The sequence below is a fragment of the Myotis yumanensis genome, unplaced genomic scaffold (genome assembly GCF_028538775.1).
Source record: "Myotis yumanensis isolate MYYU_CA2020_CCGP unplaced genomic scaffold, mMyoYum1.0.hap1 SCAF_18, whole genome shotgun sequence".
Classification (NCBI taxonomy): domain Eukaryota; kingdom Metazoa; phylum Chordata; class Mammalia; order Chiroptera; family Vespertilionidae; genus Myotis; species Myotis yumanensis.
The window spans coordinates 3,971,593-3,993,086 of NW_027223769.1; the positions used below are offsets into that span (position 1 = coordinate 3,971,593).

The 21,494-nt window shown below is 52.0% G+C and overlaps 1 protein-coding gene across 2 annotated transcripts; it reads right to left on the reverse strand.

Annotated features, from left to right (window-relative positions):
• Positions 1-44: 44 nt before the first annotated feature.
• Positions 45-16,947, reverse strand: MAP3K10 (mitogen-activated protein kinase kinase kinase 10). Of its 2 annotated transcripts, XM_070398479.1 has the most exons (10): positions 15,721-16,945; positions 11,079-11,259; positions 8,092-8,240; positions 7,468-7,643; positions 6,669-6,915; positions 4,506-4,622; positions 2,494-2,668; positions 2,290-2,402; positions 1,278-1,958; positions 45-636 (listed from the first exon to the last, which is right to left on the reverse strand). In XM_070398479.1, the coding sequence occupies exons 1-10, from the start codon at positions 16,403-16,405 to the stop codon at positions 314-316; spliced, it is 2,847 nt and encodes a 948-aa protein (XP_070254580.1). In that variant the 5' UTR covers positions 16,406-16,945; the 3' UTR covers positions 45-313. The 2 variants fall into 2 exon arrangements, with proteins under 2 accessions (XP_070254580.1, XP_070254581.1); XM_070398480.1 differs by lacking the exon at positions 45-636 and having other exon boundaries at positions 1,305-1,906; positions 15,721-16,947.
• Positions 16,948-21,494: the final 4,547 nt, after the last annotated feature.

Below are 21,494 nucleotides of genomic sequence, written 5' to 3' on the forward strand. Positions count from 1 at the left end.
CTAGGGGATGAGCCAGGATTAGGGAAAGATACACAGCAAGCATGGCAGGGGGCAGGGGTTACCTTTAATGCTGCATTTTGTGCCAAATCCCCCACATTGCCCTGTCCCTGAGTATCCCTGCCCACCTTCCCCCCCATGCTGCAGGGCAAGCACAGGGTACAAAGGAATAAATTAAGTGTTCTTCCCACTCCCCTTCCCCAATAAATAGAGTGTCCTGCCCAGGGCCTCCCCCCTGCCTTGTGGCCTGGTGGGCTGGGGCAGGGCCTGGGGTGCTACATTCATGGCTGCCCAAGCGGGTGGCAGTGGGCAGGCCTCAGCGGGAGCCACGGGCCCCACACAGGGGCACTGTACCGTCCTGGCTCTGCCCCTCCATGTCCATGTCAAGCAGCGTGGGCTGCATGCTGGGGGGCCCGGGGCTCTCTGGAGTGTCCAGCCTATTGGGAGGTGAGATGCTGAGTGTCCGGCCGAAGGAGACCAGTTTCCGGGGGTCCAGGCAGGGGCGGCTGGCAGCAGGCCGGGGTCTCGGGGTGAAGGTCAGGGTGGTGGGGCGGCCAGGAAACTCGGGGGGCTGGAGGTGGGTGGGAAACAGAGCCTGGGGTGTAGGCAGGTGGGGGAAGTCCAGGGGATCTCGAGGGCCTGGTAAGAGAGGATCAGAGGAGGTGAGTGAGGTGGAGCCGTGGGTGGTACTGAAAAGCCAGGAGCATTGACATGAAAATTGGAATTTCTGACTTTTTTCAAAAAACCTGCTGGAGAAAAAGCCCTCATCCTTCCCAGATCTCTTACACTGGGCTAAGGTCAGAAAGAGAGCTCAGAGCTACGGAGGCCTGAGGCAGGATAGCATCTCTAGATGGGCTAACAGTGCCTCCCCACATGGGTGAGGAGTAGGCCCAATAACAATGGTGAGACTAGCTCAGTGCCTGATAGGAGGTACCCAACTCCTTTATGTTTCGGTCTCTTTGTAGGTTCAACAAAGGCACAGCATGACTGTTCGCTATAATTCTGTGTTAGCTCTAGGTATTGCCATCATTAATGTCACCTGCTTGGCCCCTGTGGGCATTAGAGTTTGTCACCTCTGCTTCATCCTGTGTCACAATCACCTGGGGCCCCACAATGCCTCTAGCAGTGAGGGCCAGGGGGACACAGCCCTTCCCCCCCTGCTGGGCAGGAGACGGCCACCTCGGCATCTCAGGGTGGCAGCTGGGCTGGGACATCGGACCTTGGAAGGGCAGGGAAGAAGGGCCGTTTTCTGCACACGGGGCACAGGGTGCCTCACTCACCAGGGCCGGGGCCTGTGGGCTCTGGCGCCCCCCGCTGCCCTAGCGCCCCATCCGAGGGGGTCCTCCGGTGCCCGCGGTTCACAGCGCGTGTGGCAGTGACTGTGACGTGGGTGGGCGTCAGTGACTGGCGGGGGTCCTTCTTGAAACTCTCCAGCTCCAGATCCACCAGGGGGTTGGTGTTGGGCGAGGGCGCAAGAGGAGAGGGCGTCGGGGAGGGTGCGGCTGGCGCAGCCTCGTCGCTGTCGGAGCGCAGAAGTGAGCGCGTGGAGTTGCAGTCGGACACGGAAGACAGCGATACCAGGGTGGCCGAAGGCGCCAGGCCAGGGCCGGCAGAGGCTGCGTTGGGGCGTCCAGGGGAGCGTGCAGGTGGGCTGAGGCCCCGTGGGAAGCGGCCAGCGCGGTGGAAGAAGAGGCTGTCGAGCCATCTCCGCTGCTCCTCACCATCCGCTGCGCGCGCTTCCGCCACGTCAGCGCCCAAGCCCACCGCGCCCAGCAGCGTGGCACAGCCCAGCAGCGCAAATTCGCAGCGCCTCCGCCGGGCGCCAAGCGCGGGTCGGGTGGGTGTGGGGGGCAGCGGCACCCCAGGGGAGGGCTGGGTGGGCAGCGGCACCTCGAGGTAGGCCAGGGTGCTGTGGGGGGAGTGGGGCCCGCTGCTGTTTCCCTCTGCCTCCGCGAGCTCCTCTGCAACCAGAGAGGGCGGGCACTGGACTCCAGGCGTCCCTGGGGACTTGGAGGCAAGGGGCTGCCCCCACGATCCCTCACACAGCAAGCCCCCAAGTCCTCTAAGCATGGCTTTCTACTCTGTTTCCCCTAAAGCCCCTGCCCCTGGGAGTGATGCCCACAGCCCAGGGGCCTCTGTCCCCTTTCTGGGAATGCTTTCTACCCTCTGGCCCAGTGAAATCCCCGCCCTGCCCGAAACCCTGGGGAATGGTAACCCCTTTGTCTTGGCAGTGTCCCCTTCACCCAGGGAATGTCCTCTCCCTTCCCTTTGAAGGCACCCTCATCCTCTTACCCATCTCGTTGAGGCTGGCGAAGCCTGGGGCAATGGGGGTGTGTTTGGGGGACTTGCCCAGGTTGGGGGCGCTGGATGACCACTGTTTGCTTCCTTCCCCCAGGGCCTTCAGCCTGCAGGGGAAACAGTTGGGGGCGGGTGGTGGGCCTTCTGGTGGCCATGGGCCTGGGGGGAGGGCACGGGGTGGGCTCCAGCCACCAATACCTCTCTTCTCCTTCAGCCTGCTCCTTCTGCAGGGTGGAGCTGGGCCCCCAGGTCCGGCCTTTCTTCTTGCCCCCAACCAGTTCTTCCTTCTTTGGGGGCCCGCTGCGGCCCCAGGTACTACTGCCGCTACTACCGCTGCCACTGCTGCCGCTGCCACCACCATCCATAGGAGTCACTGGGCCAAGAAAAGCCACTTGGTTACTGGATCTTAGAAAGTCTGACCTGCTGGGTTCCCAGCTTCACTGTCCCCACCTGGGATTCATCCTCCACCTGGAAGCTCAAAGGATCTTGGATTCTAACTCCAATCATGACCCTTCTCTGCTCGAAATCCTTCCACAGCTCCTCACTGCCCAGGACGACAGCCCAACTCCTCAGTCGGCATTCAAGGCCCTTCATGTCATTCCCAGCTGACTTCCTCAGCCTCATTTCCATCACTCCTCACAGCCTAACCCTTCAACCATCCACTCATTCTCAAATGTTTACTGAGCACCTGTTCTGTGCCAAGACCTGTGGCAGGTGCTGAAAAGACAGAAGTGGACAGCGCAGACGAACCCCAGCCTCAGAGGATCAACACGACTCTCACAGGGAAGTCATCTGTGCAGGAGGCAAGTGCTGCAGGAAACATGAGGCAGGACAGGGCCTGGTGGCTGGGGAAGGCTTCCCGTGGGAGGAGAGAACTGGGCAAAGACCAGGTGGTGAGTGAGTCAAGAAGATACAAGGGAGAGGAGCACTTCAGGCAGAGGGAACGGCAAATGCCAAGGCCCTGAGCCTGGACAGCGCGGGATGTGCACAGAACAGCAGGAGGCCAGTGTGGTTGGTGCGGAGGGAGGGAGGGAAGGAGAGCTAGAGTCGGGATATGCAGGCAGAGGGTGTGAGTGCTGTGGTTGGGACCCCATGTCCACAGGTTCCCAGGTGGGTGCTTCCACACCTCCATGCCTTTGCACAGGCTGTTCCTTCACCTGGAATTCTGTGCCTTTTCAGTCCCTTCCCTGACGTGGGTGACTGCATGCCCTTCAAGCCTCCAGCTCTGGAGTAATTTGTTCCCTGGAGAGTCAGAAGGCTGTGTCTTCTCTGTTCCTACCACACTTTGAAGGCACCCTGATACCAGTACTGACTCCACTGCATGGCTGTTATTTGTCTTTGGTCTCCCATGAGAATGACCTCCAGGCCTGGTACAAAGCTGGTGCCCAAACAGAGGGGTGCAGGAGGCAGTGTGTGGGGCAAGGCTGGGGGTGAATGATGGGGCAGAACAAGAGTCGAGTCAGCCCTATATCCTCCAATTTATCAGCAAACCCATGCAGCTGCACCTCTGCCAGGCAGCCCCTACTGTGACCATCTCTCCCTCCAAGGCCCTACCCTGGGTCAGCCCCCATCACCTCACTTGTCTCCTGCCCTTACTCCTGCCCTCTTACCATCCACATCCCCACGGCAGCCAGAGGGAAAGGTATGTCTTTTCACATTGCTGCCTGCTCACAGCCCTCCAGAGCTCCCTGTCACCTTTAAAATGGAATCTAGGTTCTTTATCCAGCTCTCAAGGCCCAGCGTGATCTGGCCCCTGTTGAACCCTTGACCTATTGCTCTGCACCCCGATCGTTCTACTCCAGCCAAGTTGGCCTTTTGGGCCAACACACATGCCATGCTTGTTCCCACCTCTGGAACTCTGCCTTTGCCGTTCCCTCTGCCAGGGACACTCTTCCTCAGATCTCTGCACGTCTCTCTTGCTCTTACCACTTAGGTCCCTGCTCAAACCCAGAGCCTCAAACAGGCCCTCCTGATACAAAACAGCAACTCTTCTCTTTTATTCCCTTCCCTGGTTTCCTTTATAGTGCTTATCCCTAAAACAGTGATCCCGTCTGCTTGCTGATGATGTGTTCATTGTGTTTCTCCCCCATGAGAATGAGGGAGGGGACCCTGCCTGTCTTGTTCCCCGCTGATCCCCCGCTTGGTGCAAAAAATGTGTTCAGAGAAGTCTGCTGACTGATGGGTTGGTCAGGGCCTTGGGAGATACTCACAGCGAATGGCCCTCAGCCGGGGGATGATGCTGGGGCTGGCGGGGGGGCTGGTCCCATCGGATCCTTTCCGCTTGTCCAAGGTTGGAGAGGCCTGGACTGTGATCTTGTGCTCAAAGCCTGCAAAACAGAAACTTCCCTAAGCAAACGGTTCCACGGGTCACCTGAGCAGTTCCCTTCACAGAAGGGCAGTTCCCTCGAGAAGCAGAGAAGCAGTGCCACCGTTTTGTATTTGTATCACAGTGGTTCTCCAAGTGTGGCTCCCAGACTAGCAGCATCAACACTGAGTGGAAGCATCTTGAAATGCATGTTCCTGGGCCCTCCCTGAATTAGCAGCTTTGAGGGTAAGGCACATCTAACTGTGGAGGGACAAGTGCTCCAGGTACCCCTGATACACATTCAGGTTTGAGAGCAGCTGCCCTCACTAAGAACCTAGGCCTGAGTGTCCACTCTGGTGGCCATCAGCCACATGTGGCAATTGAGCACTTGAAATGTGGCTTGTACAACCAAGGAACTGGAGTGTTTTACCTTTATTTATTTAACTGCAATTTAAATTTACTTTTAAAGGCAAATATGCAGATTTGGTCATTAGAAACAATGAAGCATGTATGGAACAACCTGGGTGTATAAATCTGCTTTTTCAATATTTTATGAAGTCTAACGACAGGTGAAGTATTTTTGATGAAAATTCAGCCCTTGGATTGATATGTGCTGTAAATATAAAATACATACTGGAGTTCATAGATTTAGTATGGGGAAAAAAGGTATATTCCTTTAACAAGTCTTTCTTGTATTTATTATATGTGAAACCATAACATTTTAGATATATTGGGCTAAATAAAGTATATTATTAAAATTTCACTTGTTTCTCTTTCCCTTTTATATATATATATATACACACACACATATATACAGACATATATGTGTGTGTGTGTATGTGTGTATATACATATATATATATATATATATGTATATACACACACACACACATATTTATACATGTAATTTTCTTTATTTCAGAGAGGAAGGGAGAGGGAGAGATAGAAACATCAATGATGAAAGAGAATCATTGACTGGCTGCCTCCTGCATGCCCCAACTGGGGATTGAGCCTGCAACCCTGGCATGTGCCCTGACCAGGAATCCAACTGTGACCTCTTGGTTCATAGGTTGATGCTCAACCACTGAGCCACACTGGCCAGGCTCTTTCCCTTTCTTAATGTAGTCATTAGAAAATTTAAAATCACACATGTGGCTTGCATTTCTGTGAGCTGGGTGCTGTTCCAGGCACTGTGCTGTGGCTGTAACATCACAGAGAGACAACCAGCATAATGAGCCTTCTGACATCACCCAGGAAGCAGTCTTTGAAAAAAAATAAAATCAAACCTAAACTTGAAACTAATTAAGCCTTGAGATCCATGTGAAACCTATGTTTGTAGGTCAAAAATGGCTGAACATCAGCAATTCCATATGGTTTAACCTAATACCAATTTATAGGAAATCCAGGAGACATAGGGACCTGTGAAGTGAAAACTGGGCAATTCAAGCAGCAAAATCTAGACCGTGGGAACAGGATAAATGATGTGTCCTCAACAAATTATTGGCAAGGAGGAAAACGAGGCAGAGTAAAAGATATTAAGCAAATAGTTGGGAGACAAAACTATAAAGTAAGGAAGTGACTGCCCTGAAAGTCAAGACGGGTTACTCTCAGGGGGCTGCAGGGCATTGGAGGGGGCACATGGAGGGCATCTGGGTGGCTGTAGGGTGATTATACTAATGCTTTAAGCTGTACAGTTTTTGGTGGTTTTGTGTGTGTGTGTGTGTGTGTGTGTGTGTGTGTGTGTATGGTATTTAGCATTAAAAATATATATATTTTAAAAGCCCTAGCTGGTTTGGCTCAATGGATAGAGCACCTGTGGACTGAAGGGTCCTGGGTTCGATTCTGGTCAAGGCCACATGCCCAGGTTGTGGGCTCAATCCCCAGTAGTGGGTGTGCAGGAGGCAGCCGATCAATGATTCTCTCTCATCATTGATGTTTCCTATCTCTCACTCTCCCTTCCTCTCTGAAATCAATAAAAAAAATATTTAAAAAATATTTTAAAAAGAAAAGAAAAAAGGAAGCAATAAACTCTGGGCTAGGGACGCTCCAAGCTGACAGAGATGAGTACCAGAGGGCAGGCTGATGTGGCTGCCACCTTCCCGCAGCTTGAGAAGGCGGGTGCGCCTGAAGTTGCCCTTGCGTCTGCGGACACGGGGCTTTTCCTGGCTCAGCTGGCACATCAGCAGGTGCAGCTCCCGCTCCACGATGTCCATCTCACGCTGCGCCAGCTCCTGCTCTCGCCGTCGCAGCTGCTCCTCTTGGCAGCGCTGCTCCTGGGCCGCCCTCAGTAGCTCCTCCTCACGGCTGCGGAGCTCCTGGAGAGGAGACGGGGCTGGGGAAAGGGCTTGGCTACTCTGCCCCTGGGATGAACCCAGGGCTGAGGGGTCTGGCTGGGGCCCTGCCTAGGAGTGTCCTGCTGTGTGAGCAAACTGGGGGCACAAAAGTTGGGTGCCAGGGCCGGGGACTTTGTTAGCCCAAAGAAAGAATGTCTTTTTTTTCCTCTTTAATTTTTTAACTCTTCAATTAGGAAAACTTCAAACATCCATGAAAGCAGAGAGAACAGTCTGTCCCCATGCTCCCATCACCCAACAATTGTCCGTACTTTGCAAATCTTCCCCTTCCTTCTCTCCTCTCTCTCCCTCTCGTTTTGCTGTAGTATTTAAAACTAACCCCCGATTTCAGGTAGTATCACTTGTAAGCACTTCAGGGCAGGGTGCCTTTTTCTTTTTAATCCACTAACAGAAGACTGTCTTTTCTTAGACAAAAAAGGGTCCCTGGGCCCCGGCTCGGGAAGGGACTCTACCCCACCCAAGGCATCAGAACTCAGGGGTCTTGTCCATCCCTCCCACCTTGCCCCTTGCCTTCACCTTCTCCTTGGTTCGGAGATCATTGAACATGTGCTGAATCTCCAGCTTCCAGTCTTCCTGCAGTGAGTGGAAGGACTCCAGTGGCATCTGGAATAGGGCTGACTGTTCTATGACTTCAAGCTGCTTCAAGATGCTGCTGAAATCTGGCCGCCCGTGGGGGTCTGGGTCCCAGCACTCTGGGGTGGGAGTAGAGATGTCAGTGGTCATGCTCTGGGGCATCAGCCTGCTCAGTGAAAGGCAGGACTTTAAGGGGCTGTACACAGACAGCTTCCATGGAGCTGAGGGAAAGGAATTCAAACCCAAACTCCTGGCAATCTTTCACTCTGAAACTCTGGGAGAGAAACCCAGGGACCTGATCTCTGACTGCTGATAGAATCAGGGATCAGGAGGGATCCTAGGGCCAATGAATCCTAACAGATTGCCCTCAAGAACTGTGGGCCCGGCCAGAGTAAGGGTCTGGGGGCCATGGAGCCAACTGTGGGGGAGTCACTGTCTGATGGGTCCAGCCCCTTCTCTCTCACCCCTGGGCCCACTGGTATGGATGGGTGTGAATGGGCGAGGTCTGGACCCACGGGCCCCTGCCACCCAAGCTGAGCCTTCCCTCTCCACGGGGCCCTGGCTCACCCTCCAGTAGGCGGGCAAAGGGCTCGGGGCATGTGGAGGGGATGGGCAGTGTCAGCTTGTTCATAGCCACGCCATATGCCACAGCCAAGGCGTCGATTTCACGGTAGGGGACCTCACCCGTCAGCAGCTCCCAGAGCAGCACCCCGAAGCTGCAGGTGGGGGAGAGGGAGGGGTGATGCCACAATCCACCCCAATTCTCACTTATACCCTAGTCCTGCCTCCAGTTCCCTGGTGCGCCCCCCTCACCCCGACATTCAGCCTGGCCAGAGGCCACGACCACCTAATTTGACCTCCTCTGCCCTGATCGCAAATGGATGTGCTGAGATTGCTCTCTGATGTCTGGCTTTTGCTCTCTCCTCCCTTGCCCCTGCCTGGAAACCTTCAGTGGGTCCCCTGTGCCCACCCTTCTTAGCCGTGACCTTCGGTGACCCCTGCAGCTCACCTGTTAAGCACTCTCAGCCTCCATATCAACCTCAGCTTCATCTTGCAGCCACACTTGAGTTGAACAAGCCCTGTTCTTCCTAACTTCTGGCCTTTGCACAGGCTGTTCCCTTTGTCAAGAACACTTTTCCCTTTGTAACTGTCCCTTCAGTCTCAACTCAGGTGCTCCCTCTCCCAGGAAGCCTTCCTTGATTTCACAGCCTCCAAAGCTGGGTTAGAGGTCCCTCCTCTATGCTCCCATAGAACCTGTGGCACTTACCCATAAAAACAAGTTGACACTATCTAACATTTACAAAGTACTTTCTTATGGCTAGCACTGTCCTAGGCACTCAGTAATCCTCACAACAGCCTCGGAAGGCAGTCTTGGTACGATCCCCATTTTATCTGATGAGCAGAGTTGTAGGCTCAGAAGGTTAAGCTGTTTGCCTACAGTCACACAGCTAGTAAGCAGTAGAGCCACACTCAGACTCAGGTTTGCCTGATGCTCACGACAATGTCCCTAATGGCTCCTTAGCACCAGAGCGTGCACCTCTGTGCTACAACCGCCTGCGTGCCCATCTTCTCCAGTCAGCTGTGCTCCTCTGGATCTTGACCGCTGCTTTATGCAGTGCCTAACATGTCCCCCATATCCCCACGTGCATCCATTCAACATGTACCTAAGTATCCAGTGTGCCAGACACTGTTCCAGGCACTGGAACAAGATAGATGCGACCCCTGCCCTCATGCAGCTGACAGCCTCCCCTCTTTCTCAGTGACAGTACTGGTGAATTTGCGCTGGGCATATGCTGCCTGAAATAATCTTTCCATCTTCCTTTGCAGCTCATTGTGCCCACATGACATTGGTTCTGGCCAGAGGGATGTAGCAGGGTGTGTAGTGTGCAACTAACTTCCAGGAAGTATCCTTAAAGGGAAGAGGTGCCCCGCGAATCATTTCTCCTTTCTACTGATTGGAATGTGGACATAAAAGCTGGAGCGCAGGCAGCCATTTTGGACCATGAGGTGAACTTGGGAATGGAGGCCATGCAAGGTGGAGGAACATGAGAGGGGCTTATAATTAAAGGCGGCATGATCCTCCACCTTTCCTATGTCCCTGGAAACCTGTGGGGATGTTTGATTGTCACAACGACCGGGGAGTGCTACTGATGTTTGGCTGCTTCGAACCATGGATACCTTTGTCCTGAAAAGTCCAGGACAGTATCGCACAAGCAAGAATTATCCTGCCCAATGTCAATGACACCCCCATTAAGGGACCCTGACATAGGACCTTGGATCTCTAACACTATCAGTCCTGGCTTTACATGACAGCAAAAACTTCAGCCTTGTTTTTATTTGGGGTTTCTGTTCCTTGCCACTGAAACATGGCTCTGCTAAATGCCTGGGACCACAAATGATGCCTCATGTGAAGACAGTCTCAGGACGTCACCCGAAGGCTGTGCTCTCTAGTTGAGATCCTGTCTGCCCAAAAGCCATGACTTTGCTGCTTGTTCCACCTGGAGCCTCAGTGGGGGCTCTCTCCCAGCAGCAGGCCCTGAGTTAAAGAGTTTTGCTGCCACCACAAAGTCTTGTTGGTGATGGCAGCAGCCTCCTCACTGGCCTCCCCCTCCCACTCCTCCCCTACAAACCATTCTCCACCCTACAACTGGAGGCAGCCTTTCCAATGCTGAGTCAGATCGCATCATTCATAAATGCCTCTAATGGCGTTCCATTATGCTTAGAATAAAACAGAGGCTGGTGCCTCATCCAAGAGGCCCTCCAGCTCTCTTTCCTTCATTTCCTACCACTTTCCTCCTTGTCTGCTCTAGCCAACCACACAGGCCCTCATAGCTGTTTCTGGTCCCACTAATCTTATTTTCATCTCAGTACCTCCTCTGTGTGAGCTGTTCCCTCTGACTGGGAAGCTTCTTCCCCCAAACTCTGCATAGTTGGCTCTGTCTTGTCATCCAGGATGCAACTCAATGATCTCGTCTCATAAAAGCCTTCTGCAAGAAGTCCTCCAGCCTCAGAGTTCTTTTCCATCAACCTCCTGGCTCATAATGCTATCTAATACTTTTTCTAGTGAATAAACTTATATTACTTTACAAATTTCTTAAAAACGGCTTTTTTTCCAGCTTCTTGTGTGCTTGTTTACTATCCCTGCAAGCAGGGAATGTGTCTGTTTTTATTTCTGCTGTATCCCTAGCACCCAGCACTATTGGTTGGATGGATGGATGTATGAATGGTTGTCCCCAAAGGTCTCAACTTCCTGTTGGACAAGTTGGGGCTGTGTAATGGATGGTGTCTGAAGGGCCTTTCGTGCTGACAACATCCAATCTCTACATCTTTGCTTTTGTTTTGTGTGTGTTTGTTTTACTGCACTCCAAGTCCTCCTCAGCTGCCACTTTTGCTATCAGAGCAGAGACCTGCTTTGGTACCCGCCTATTGGTCTGACGTGGCCAGCACTTTCCCAGGCCCAGAACCTGGCTTCAGTGGGAGACTGTCCCTCCCACTCTGCCCTCACCCCTGCTCACCCCCCCATTTCCAAGAGGCCTCCCAAGCCCCATCAGCACCTCCAGACGTCACTGCTTTTGGAGAAGAGGGAGAGACGAATAACCTCCGGGGCCATCCAGGCGTAAGTCCCTGCAGCGCTCATTTTGGTGGTCTTGTGCCACTCTCGGGCAAGGCCGAAGTCCGTGATCTTGAGCACCGTGTCCGCGAGGTTGTGGTTCTCGATGGCCTCCAGAATGAGGACTGTGGGGTAGGAAGAAAGGGGTCACCCCAGACCTGGTGGGCTGTAGACTGCATGTCCTGGCCTTGCCTCAGCTGGACTTTTTTACTTGTTTTCTGTCCCCCACCTCAAGTGGCCGGTCTAATCCCTACAACTTCCAGGAGTACTTCTTGGCCCCAACCTGGACGCTGGGGAGCTCAGTGAAAGGTCGATGGCCAAGGCCTTGGTTCGCCTTGAATTCCCAACCTCCCCAGAAGTAGAAGCTACAAACCATGAGCCAAAGGGATGAACAAGGTTTCCTTTGTCTTTGTCATCCCTGTGGTCACTGCATTCATGTCGTGGCCCCAATTCTACTCCTTTCTGTGTCATACTCTTTGCCACATGACTTCGCAAATCTTTCCACTAAAGACGCAGAGTGCATGTCCCCATGCTTTCCTCTGGGTTGGCCAGATGACTTGCTTTGGCCAGTAGAGTGAGGCAGAAGTGAGGGTACCAAGCCTAGGCCTTAAGAGGCCTCGTGTGCTGGCCTGCCCTCTTGCACTTCTGCCATCAGCAGAACATGCCTTGCTGGTCCAAGGCAGATGCGAGATCCTCGAAGCACAGCCTTTCCAGCTGACCCAGCCTAAATCATTTGCCCTCCAGCTGGCCTGCTAATGCATGAGCAGTAATAAATGACAAGGAGTTTGAAGACACTGAGTTTTGGGGGTGGCTTGTTACACAACAGTATTGTGACAAAATCTGACTGATACATCCCCGAAGCATACCGAATGGTTCCAACTTACTTGCTGCCTACCGTCAATACTAATAATAATCATGGCTGGTGTTTATCAGAATATTATTATGCGGCAGGCACAGTGCTAAGCACCCCAAGAATTACATGAAGTATTTCACTTATATTAGTATTCATTTCATTATATTCATTTACATAAATTAACTAGCAAGCAACCCATTGTGCTGACTAGCAAACCAAGGCTCAGAGCAATGAGGTCACTTGGCCAAGATCACACAGCTTAAAAATGGTGAGGTAAAGCCCAGATGTGTCATCAAAGCCCAATCTTTTAACTCTTATGACATTCTACTACCTCCTATCAAACAGAGGCCCCAAAGTGTACAGGGTACAGCCTGGGCTGGAATTAAAGCCTGCCACTTATTAGTTGCATAACCTTGTATAATTTTATTTTTATTAACACCAAGATTTCTCCTCTGTTATATGGAGATGATAATAATAATGTTTACCTTATAGGGTTGTAGCAAAGATTTATTGCCTGAAGCAACAGTAGGTCCTTTAAGAATGTTAGCTATTACTATTAGTGTGTGATGCCACCATAATTGTTTCTTTATCTTTGACCCTTCCCAGTTACTTCTCCAGTCAAAATAACAATGAGGTAATTCTACTCTCATGTCCATTTGGCAGATGAAGAAACCAGGGGTTAGAGAGATCAGTACATTTCCCAAGGTCACACAGTTGGTAATCTTGTCAATTTTTACAAGCCTGACTCAAATGCCGCCTCCTCCTGGCAGCCTCCCGTGACTCTCTAGCCTGTGACTCCAACTACTAGAAATACTCTCTTCTGGGGTCCCCACTGCTCCTGTTTATGGAGTGATCCTGTGACAGAGGGAACAACCCCATGGTCATACACTTTATTTTTGCATCTTCCAGGCAGGGCCTAAATCGGTTCCCTTTAAAAAATATATCTGGCCCTAACCGGTTTGGCTCAGTGGATGGAGCGTCGGCCTGTGGACTGAAGGGTCCCAGGTTCGATTCCGGTCAAGAGCATGTACCTGGATTGCGGGCACATCCCCAGTAGGGGGTGTGCAGGAGGCAGCTGGTTGATGTTTCTCTCTCATTGATGTTTCTAACTCTCTCCCTTCCTCTCTGTGGAAAATCAATAAAATATATTTAAAAAAATATATATCTGATCATGTCATTCTCCTGCTTAAAACCTTCTAATGGCTTCCACTACATTGAATAAAATGCCCAAGGTCTTCACTGTAGCCCCCAAGGTCAGCAGGATCTGGCCTCTGCCTACCTTTCCACCTTTGCCTCACTCCTACTCTTGCAACTCCTGGGGTCTTGCAGTCTCTCTAACAAGGCACACTCTTTCCCTCCTCATGACCTCTGCTCTGCCCACATCTTTGTAAGGCTGGATCCTTTTGGTTCGGGTCTCTGTTCAAATGTCGCCTTCCCTGACCGGCTGATCTAAAGAGCTCTCTCTGCCCCATCCTTAATCTGCTTTATTTCCTTCGGAGCTCGGTACTCTCTGGAAATTTTATCTAAATATCAATCACTGGTTGAACATTCACCTATGAACCAGGAGAACACGGTCAGGGCACATGCACAGGTTGCGGGCTCGATCCCCAGTAGGGGTCATGCAGGAGGCAGTCAATCAATCATTCTCTCTCATCATTGATGTTTCTCTTTCTCCCTCTCCCTTCCTCTCTGAAATAAATTGAAAATATTTTTTAAAATTTACAAATTTTTATAAATTTAGGACAGTGCCTAGTATGCTTAATTCTGCTTAAGAATTATTGGTTGGCCGAAACCGGTTTGGCTCAGTGGATAGAGCGTCGGCCTGCGGACTGAAAGGTCCCAGGTTCGATTCCGGTCAAGGGCATGTGCCTGGGTTGCGGGCACATCTCCAGTGGGAAATGTGCAGGAGGCAGCTGATCGATGTTTCTAACTCTCTATCTCTCTCTCTTCCTCTCTGTAAAAAATCAATAAAATGTATTAAAAAAAAAAAAAAAAGAATTATTGGTTGAAAGAACCAGTGAGTGTGATACATCAGATGAGGACTCCTTAAGGGAGGATGACTGGGGGAAGCTGTGCTGTGGAGGCCTGTATCCTCTGTCTCAGGCTTGGAGCAGGCCCATTGCCAGAGCAGGAAGTCCTGGCCTAGAGTCTTACCAACCCTCTGTTCAGGTGGCACTGGCTACACAACTTGGGGGTGGGAGCAGTGTCTTTATACCCAGCTGCAGGCTGTGAAATCAGCAGGGGTGAGGAAGAACCTGGAAGGTGCCCTAGCCTTCAAGAGCAGCATGCCCTAGTCCTGCCTCCATTTACCCAGCATTCCAGAGGAGTAGAGCATGAGCATCTATAAAGGCAGGGACCATCTATGTCTGTCTTCCTTCATCCCCCAGTCCTGGTACAGGGCTTGGCACACCTTGAACACTTGGTAGCTCTCTGTTGAGTGTACGAATGCCAGGCCTGGTAGGTAAGGCCCACCCCTCTGTTCTAGGTGGTGGTGGGAGCATAGCAACAAACTTATAAAAAATAATGGGATGGATTCAAACAAATTTCAAGATGTAGAATTGACAGGGATCAGAAATAGATGAGATGTGAGGGCCAAGGGGAACCCTTCACAGTTCATGTGAGTGCAGGGAACATGCTGGTCTCATTTCTCATCGATCCCTCTAGCTTAGCACAAGATCCAGCCCAGTAAATACCAAACTAAAGAATGAATAAATAAATGCAGAAATGAAAGGAAGTGAGAAGGGGCAGAGGAAGATAGGAGAGTAGGATTTTGCCCCTGCTGTATCCTTAAGACCCACAACAGGGTCTGGCATACAACAGGTGCTCCTGAAATATCTGGGAATGAATGAAATCTCTAGTTTGTAGGTATTATTAGAGCAGAAATCGTGGCCATCTTCGTCCCTGCTTTGCTCCTACATAAGAGGTGCTCAGTTAATATTTGCTGACATCACGAGAAGCTCCTTGATCTAGATGTGGGTCCCCGGGAACCTTCCCTTCTACCAGGTCTCCGTCCTCATTGAACAACCAATCAACGTTTGAGGGCCTGTGACAGGCCTGGCAGCCTGGACTTTTACATAAGGCACATTCCTTTTCCTCCTTCCTCATCTTTTCGTTTGCCTCAGCGAGCTGGACCAGACAGAGGCAGAGCAGGACGCCAGGAGGTGGTTCTCCAACAGGGGCAAGTTTGCCCCTCAGGGGGCAATTGGCAATGTCTGGAGACATTTCTGCTCATCGTAACTGGAGGGGGGGTTGGGTGAGGAATGCCTAGTGGCATCTAGTGGGTAGAGACCAAGGATGCTGCTCAACAACTTCCCACACACAAGACCGACCCTGTGATCACCCTCCCCAAAGGTCAGTAGTGCCAATGCCGAGAGACCCTCACTAGGCCAGGTTCTCTGTCTCTGGGGGGCTCTGGTGTCCTGGTGGGCAGGGGTGCCTTGAGGGCAGGGGTGCATCTGCCCTGTTCACACCGGGAATGCAGGGTCTGTCACAGTGTTTACAGACACATATTTATTGAGCGACGGCGACCTTAGCCTGGGAGGCAGGCAGTCCTTCAGCCTTTCTGAGCCACCCTGTCCTCCCTTAATGGGCAAGGCCTGCCTCGCCGGCCCTGAAGGTTACTGCTGCCCCTGCCTGTCCCCGGCAGTGTTTTCTGGTTTTCCCACTTCCCACCACCTCGGCCTGGCCTCCTAAAGTCCTATGGAAGCAAGTTCTGGGGGATGACACCACTTACTGTTGATGGACTTGAGGTCCCGGTGGATGATGGGCACGGGGGCCTCATTGTGTAGGTAGTTCATGCCCCGGGCCACCTGCACCGCCCAGTTGACCAGTACATGCGGGGGCACCTGGCGACCCGCCAGCACCCTGCTCAGCGCGCCCCCCCGGGCATACTCCATCACCAGGCAGAGGTGCGGGGGGCTGAGGCAGGCGCCCCGGAGGGCAATGATGTTGGGGTGCCGGAGAGCTCCGAAGAGCCGGGCCTCTTGGCGCACCTGCTCTGCGGTCACTGCCGGGTCCCGCTCAGGGTCCAGCCTGGCGGCCTTGACGGCCACCTCCTCGCCGCGCCACAGGGCCCGGTAGACCTTGCCGAAGCCCCCGACGCCGATGATCTCCTCCAGCTGCAGCTCGTGGAAGGGGATCTCCCGGGGCAGCCTGAGGCCGGCGGGCGCGGCGGGCGCGGCGGGGGCCACGTAGTCGCTGGGGAAGACGCCCACGCGGCCGCCGGGGAGCCGCCCGGTCCACCAGCCCTCGTCGCCCGACACCGCACAGTCCTGGGACAGCACCTGGACGCGGTCGCCCCTCCGCAGGGTCAGCTCCTCGTCGCCCGTCGCCTCGTAGTCGAACACCGCGGTCCAGATGGGCCCCGCGGGGGTGGCGCCCCACTCCTCGGCCGCCGCGCCCCCCTCCGCTTCCTCCATGGGGCAGGGGCGGGCGCGGCGGAGGCCGCTCACACGGGCTGCCCGCGGGACGCAGAGGGCGGGCCCCGGCGGCCGGGGTGGGGGGCCGTCCCTGCGGGCGCCGGGGGGCTCCTGGGGGCCATGGCGGGGGCCCTCCGCAGGAGCTGGGAGAAGCCGCTCCGATTCCGCTGTCCGGGCGGGGCGGGGGCGAGGCGGCGGGCTCACCGGTCCCCTCAAGCGTCAGGCGCTAAGAAGGCCTAGCCGCCCGGCTCCCGAATTCCTTCAGGGCCCGCCGGTGGGGGACGAGGGCGAGGGCAGCAGGCAGCCCCTTCCCGGCGCCTCTCACCCCGCGCAGCACCACCGGCGGCCCCCGGCTCCGCATCCCGGGCCACAGCTGCCGGGCGGGGCGGGAGTGGCGGGGCCCGTGGGGCGCCCGCCCCGCCCGGGACGGGGTGGCGCGCCCCTCGGCTTCCTCACGCGCGGGGTGGCCGGGCGGCCCCCATCTTTTGCACCAGCCTCGGGGTCGGCCCTGGCCCCCGCCCCCGCCCCCGCCTCCGCCTCCGCCCCCGTCCCGCCCCGCCCGCGCCGCTTCCCCGGGCCGGGCGGTGCCTGAGTGACGTGTTGTCGCCGCCGCGGTGCCGCCTGGGAGTTGTAGTCTCCCGCTGCGCGGCTTCGGGGCCCGCCCCAGTCCCTCGGCCCCCAGAGCCCCGCTGCCAGCCGCGGGCCGCTATGGGAGTTTCGTGGGGCTGAAGGAACCCTCCGGGGGAGATAAATTTGGCTTCGGATCCTCCCTGGGACCCGGTAGCCGGACGTCTGAAGGAGAGCAAAAGGACGGGGGCCTCACAGACCCTGCGGGGGCCGGGGGCGGGGGGAGGAGGGTACCGAAGTGCACGCGGGGAAATGTAGTCCGCGCTCGGACCGCACGGCGCGAGGCAGCCTACAAACCTCGGTTTCGGCGTCAGGCCAATCAATGGTGAGGCTTCAGAGGGGAAGACGGGGCTGGGGGGCCGTGTTTACTGTCCCTGGGGCTGGCACAGCCGCCTCTGCCTTCCCCTCCAGCCATGGTGTCCTCTACCTCCGCGGTCAGTACTCATCCCCTGGACAGTCCCCGTCCCCATCATAGGAACTTGGACCGGGGGTTTGGGGGTGGAGAGGGCTTAATGTACAACTTGTGCTTTGCATGCTTGGTGTCATTAAATCTTTGCAAAGGCCCCGTTTTACAGATGACGCAGAGAGGAATGAAGTCCAGGTCCAGAACGACAAGGCAAGAATCAAAGGCAGATTTTTAAATTAGAAAACAAAAACATGATTTAAAAATGCCATTCCACAGCTGATCAATGATTCTCTCTCATTATTGATGTTTCTATCTCTCCCTCTCCCTTCCTCTCTGAAATCAATAAATAAAAATGCCATCACATTTGTTTTATTTTATTTATGTTTAATTTTATTTTTCGATTATAGTCTACATTCAACACTTTAAAAATAATAATTTCAGGTGTACAGCACAGCGATAGACATTCAAATAGGTTGCAAAGTGTCCCCTCTGATAATTCAAGTGCCCATCTGGCACCATAAATAGTTATTACAGTATTATTTGTTTTGTTTTAAAAAATATATATTTTATTGATTTTTTACAGAGAGGAAGGGAGAGGGATAGTTAGAAACATGGATGAGAGAAACATCCATCAGCTGCCTCTTGCATGCCCCCCCCACCGGGGATGCACCCGAAACCAAGGTACATGCCCTTGACCGGAATCAAACCTGGGACCCTTCAGTCCTCAGGCCGAGGCTCTATCCACTGAGCCAAACCGGTTAGGGCAGTTATTACAGTATTATTAACTATGTTAGAAATAAGGTGAGCCCCCGAGCCAGGGGTCCTGGTCGGACACAAAGGATACTGAGGACCCAAACAGCAAGGCAAACACCTTCACTCCTGCAGGAGGGTGAGCAGCACAGGGTCTGGCAACGCCCACACTGAGCAAACCAAGGCCTGGGGTCCGGGCTTTATTGCTGACCCACCTCACCTGTCCCTCACTCTTGATTGGTCAGAGCTTAGGCTCACATTCTGGTGCGATTGGCTAATTTAAAGGAAAAAGGGAGGGGCTGACCTTTGCCATTTCAAAATGGCGGCCACCAGGGGAGCTGCAAGTCACACAAGCTAAAATGATATCTGCCTAAACTCCCTTCTTTGACAGAAAAGATCACTTGTTTATTCTCACAACTATGTGCACTATATTCCCTATGCTCTACCTTATGTCTCATGCCTATTTTGTAACTGCCAATTAGGACTTCTTAATCCCATCACCTTTTTTTAAAAAAATAGATTTTATTGATTTTTTACAGAGAGGAAGGGAGAGAGATAGAGAGTTAGAAACATCGATGAGAGAGAAACATCGATCATCTGCCTCCTGCACACCCCCTAATGGGGATGTGCCCACAACCCAGGTACATGCCCTCAACTGGAATCGAACCTGGGACCCTTCAGTCCACAGGCCAACACTCTATCCACTGAGCCAAACCGGTTTCGGCAACCTTTTTTTAAAAACTGCTTTTCCAACACCCCTCCCCTCTAAAATGCCATTCCCTTGAAAGAATGAGGAAACAGCTCTTCAGCGTTAGCGACTGGCTCTAGACCTTCAAGCTTGTACATGTCAAAGTTTTGGGTCTTTTCACTCTGCTTCTCCTGAGAGGTCTTGGGGGTCTGGAGGGAGAATAGAACAGGGGAAGCCCATGGGCTCGGGTGCCCCGACTCCAGAGCACCGCCTCGCAGGCCCCCTGGGAGGTTGTTCCGCTCTCCGAGGGAAGCCGCACCTGGCAACTGGCTACCTGTCAGGGGAACCCAGGCCCCATGAGAATGCTGTTGGAAGAGAGAGGACCTGCTGCATTCTGAGTACAGGCAGTTCTTGAAAAAACAAACAAAACAAAACAAAAAAAAGCCCCACAGCTGAAGTTCTGCAACACAAAATAAGAAGGCTTTATAGTGCAAGAACTTCCAAGCCTGTGACATTTTTAAAAGAGCTTATTAGCATTCATTTGAGCCAGGCAGAGGATACACCTGGAAGCAAGATTTCAACAGAATGAAAAATGCTTCCTAGAATGAATTTGCAGTTTCTTTTTTGCATTTGAAATTAAAGAGGTAACTCAAGGAAGATTACATGAAGGTGGGAGAAAGCCAGGCAGAGATGGGATGGTTAACAATGTGCTCTCTTGAGGGTGGTTACCTTCTGCGGGGTCTGAAAAGAGCGGCCTAGAAAAAGAGGCATTTCAAAGGCGTGTAAATCTAGATGCACAGAAACAATGGACCGGGCTTGCTAAGGCAAAGATGAAGCTTTCACTAAAGAAGTTATATGTCTGAGTGTGACTACCCTCCATCATCTGCCTTGTTAGGAATGTATAATAAGATCACCCTGTGAGGTTATTGGTTAGATTTATTATAGCCCGCACCTTTTCATCCACAATGGGAAAAATAAAGTTAGGGATGGGTTGCTCAAAATGTATGCAACTTTGTAATCAGAACACTATAAAAATATGAATGATTCTAATAAGAATACTAGCACAGTTAAATTTCCATGGGCATTTGCTCATAGCAACACCTGCTGTCTCTTTGTGATCTTAAAGGCTGGGACTTGTCTGGAGATATTAACTTGGAGATGTTGGTCTGGAGATACTAACTTCTAATGAAGACCATTTTCATCAAAATTAAAAATCTGATCCTAGGTATAGTCTCCATTAGTCTGTTATTTTAATATAGGAAAATGTGTTGCAGTTTCTTCACCTGCATTCACAGCTTTGCCACATACCATAATGGCAAAGCATTATTTATAGTAAGCATTGTGGTATTTGAAGCCACTGTGGATATGAAGGAAGATATTTTCCATAGTTAGGCAACTTTCCCCCTTAAGATTGTCTTTTATTACTAAAGCTGCCCCTTTAACTGTGAAAAAACTGGCCCTTGATTGCTTCAAGACATTAACTTCTTGGAGAAAATTGCACATTAACCTCACATTTAATCCTCACCTGAGGATATTTTTCCATTGATTTTTAGAGAGAGTGGAAGGAAGAGGGAGAGACACACATAGAGAGAAATATCAATGTGAGAGAGACACATCAATTGATTGCCTCCCGCATGCACTCGGACCAGGGCCAGGAGCCTACAACCGAGGTACGTGCCCTTGACCGGAATTGAACCCGGGATCCTTCAGTCCACAGGCCGATGCTCTATCCACTGAGCCAAACTGGCTAGGGCCCCAATGCTATATCCTTTAACAATTCATCTTGTTCCTTCTGATTAGGATGCTTATTCTGAAATACCTTAAGTTCTTTGATGTACTGGTGTCTGTTTCTGGCCTCTTGAGTCTGTTCCCTTGATCAGTTTGTCTGTTCATGTGTCATACACCTTTGCTTTCTCTTTTTAACTGTGGCTTTTTAGTATATCTTATCTGATACAGGAAATCTCTCTTTTGCCATTCTTTCCTATTTGTGGGTCTTAATTCTTCCACATGCATTTTTGAATTCATTTTTGTGTTTCTAAAAATATATATCTGGAATTTGGGCTTGCATTAAATTTATAGATTGATTTAGGTAGAAGACACGTCTATTATTTAATTGCTGCACTCGTGAACATGGTTTATCTCATTTGTTAGATTTCTTTTATGTCATTTTAATAACATTAAATTTTTTTCATAAACATTTTGTAGATTGATAGGTGAATTCCTAGATTACTTTTTTTTGTTAATCCTCACCTGACAATATTTTTCATTACTTTTATTTAGGTTTTATTTTATTATTTATTTATATATTAATCTTTATTGTTGAAAGTATTACACATGTCCCCCTTTACCTCCCATTGACCTCCTCCAGCCCACTCTCACTCCCCACCCCAGGCTTTCACCACCCTATTGTCTGTGTCCATGGGTTATGCATATAAGGTCTTTGGTTGATTACCTCCCACCTTCTTTCTGAGAATCTGCACTCTTCCATGTCTCTGGATCCACTCCGTTCATCAGTTTATATTGTTCATTAGATCCCCTATATGAGTGAGAGCATGTGATACTTGTCCTTCTCTGACTGGCTTATTTCACTTAGCATAATACTCTCCAGGTCCCTCCAT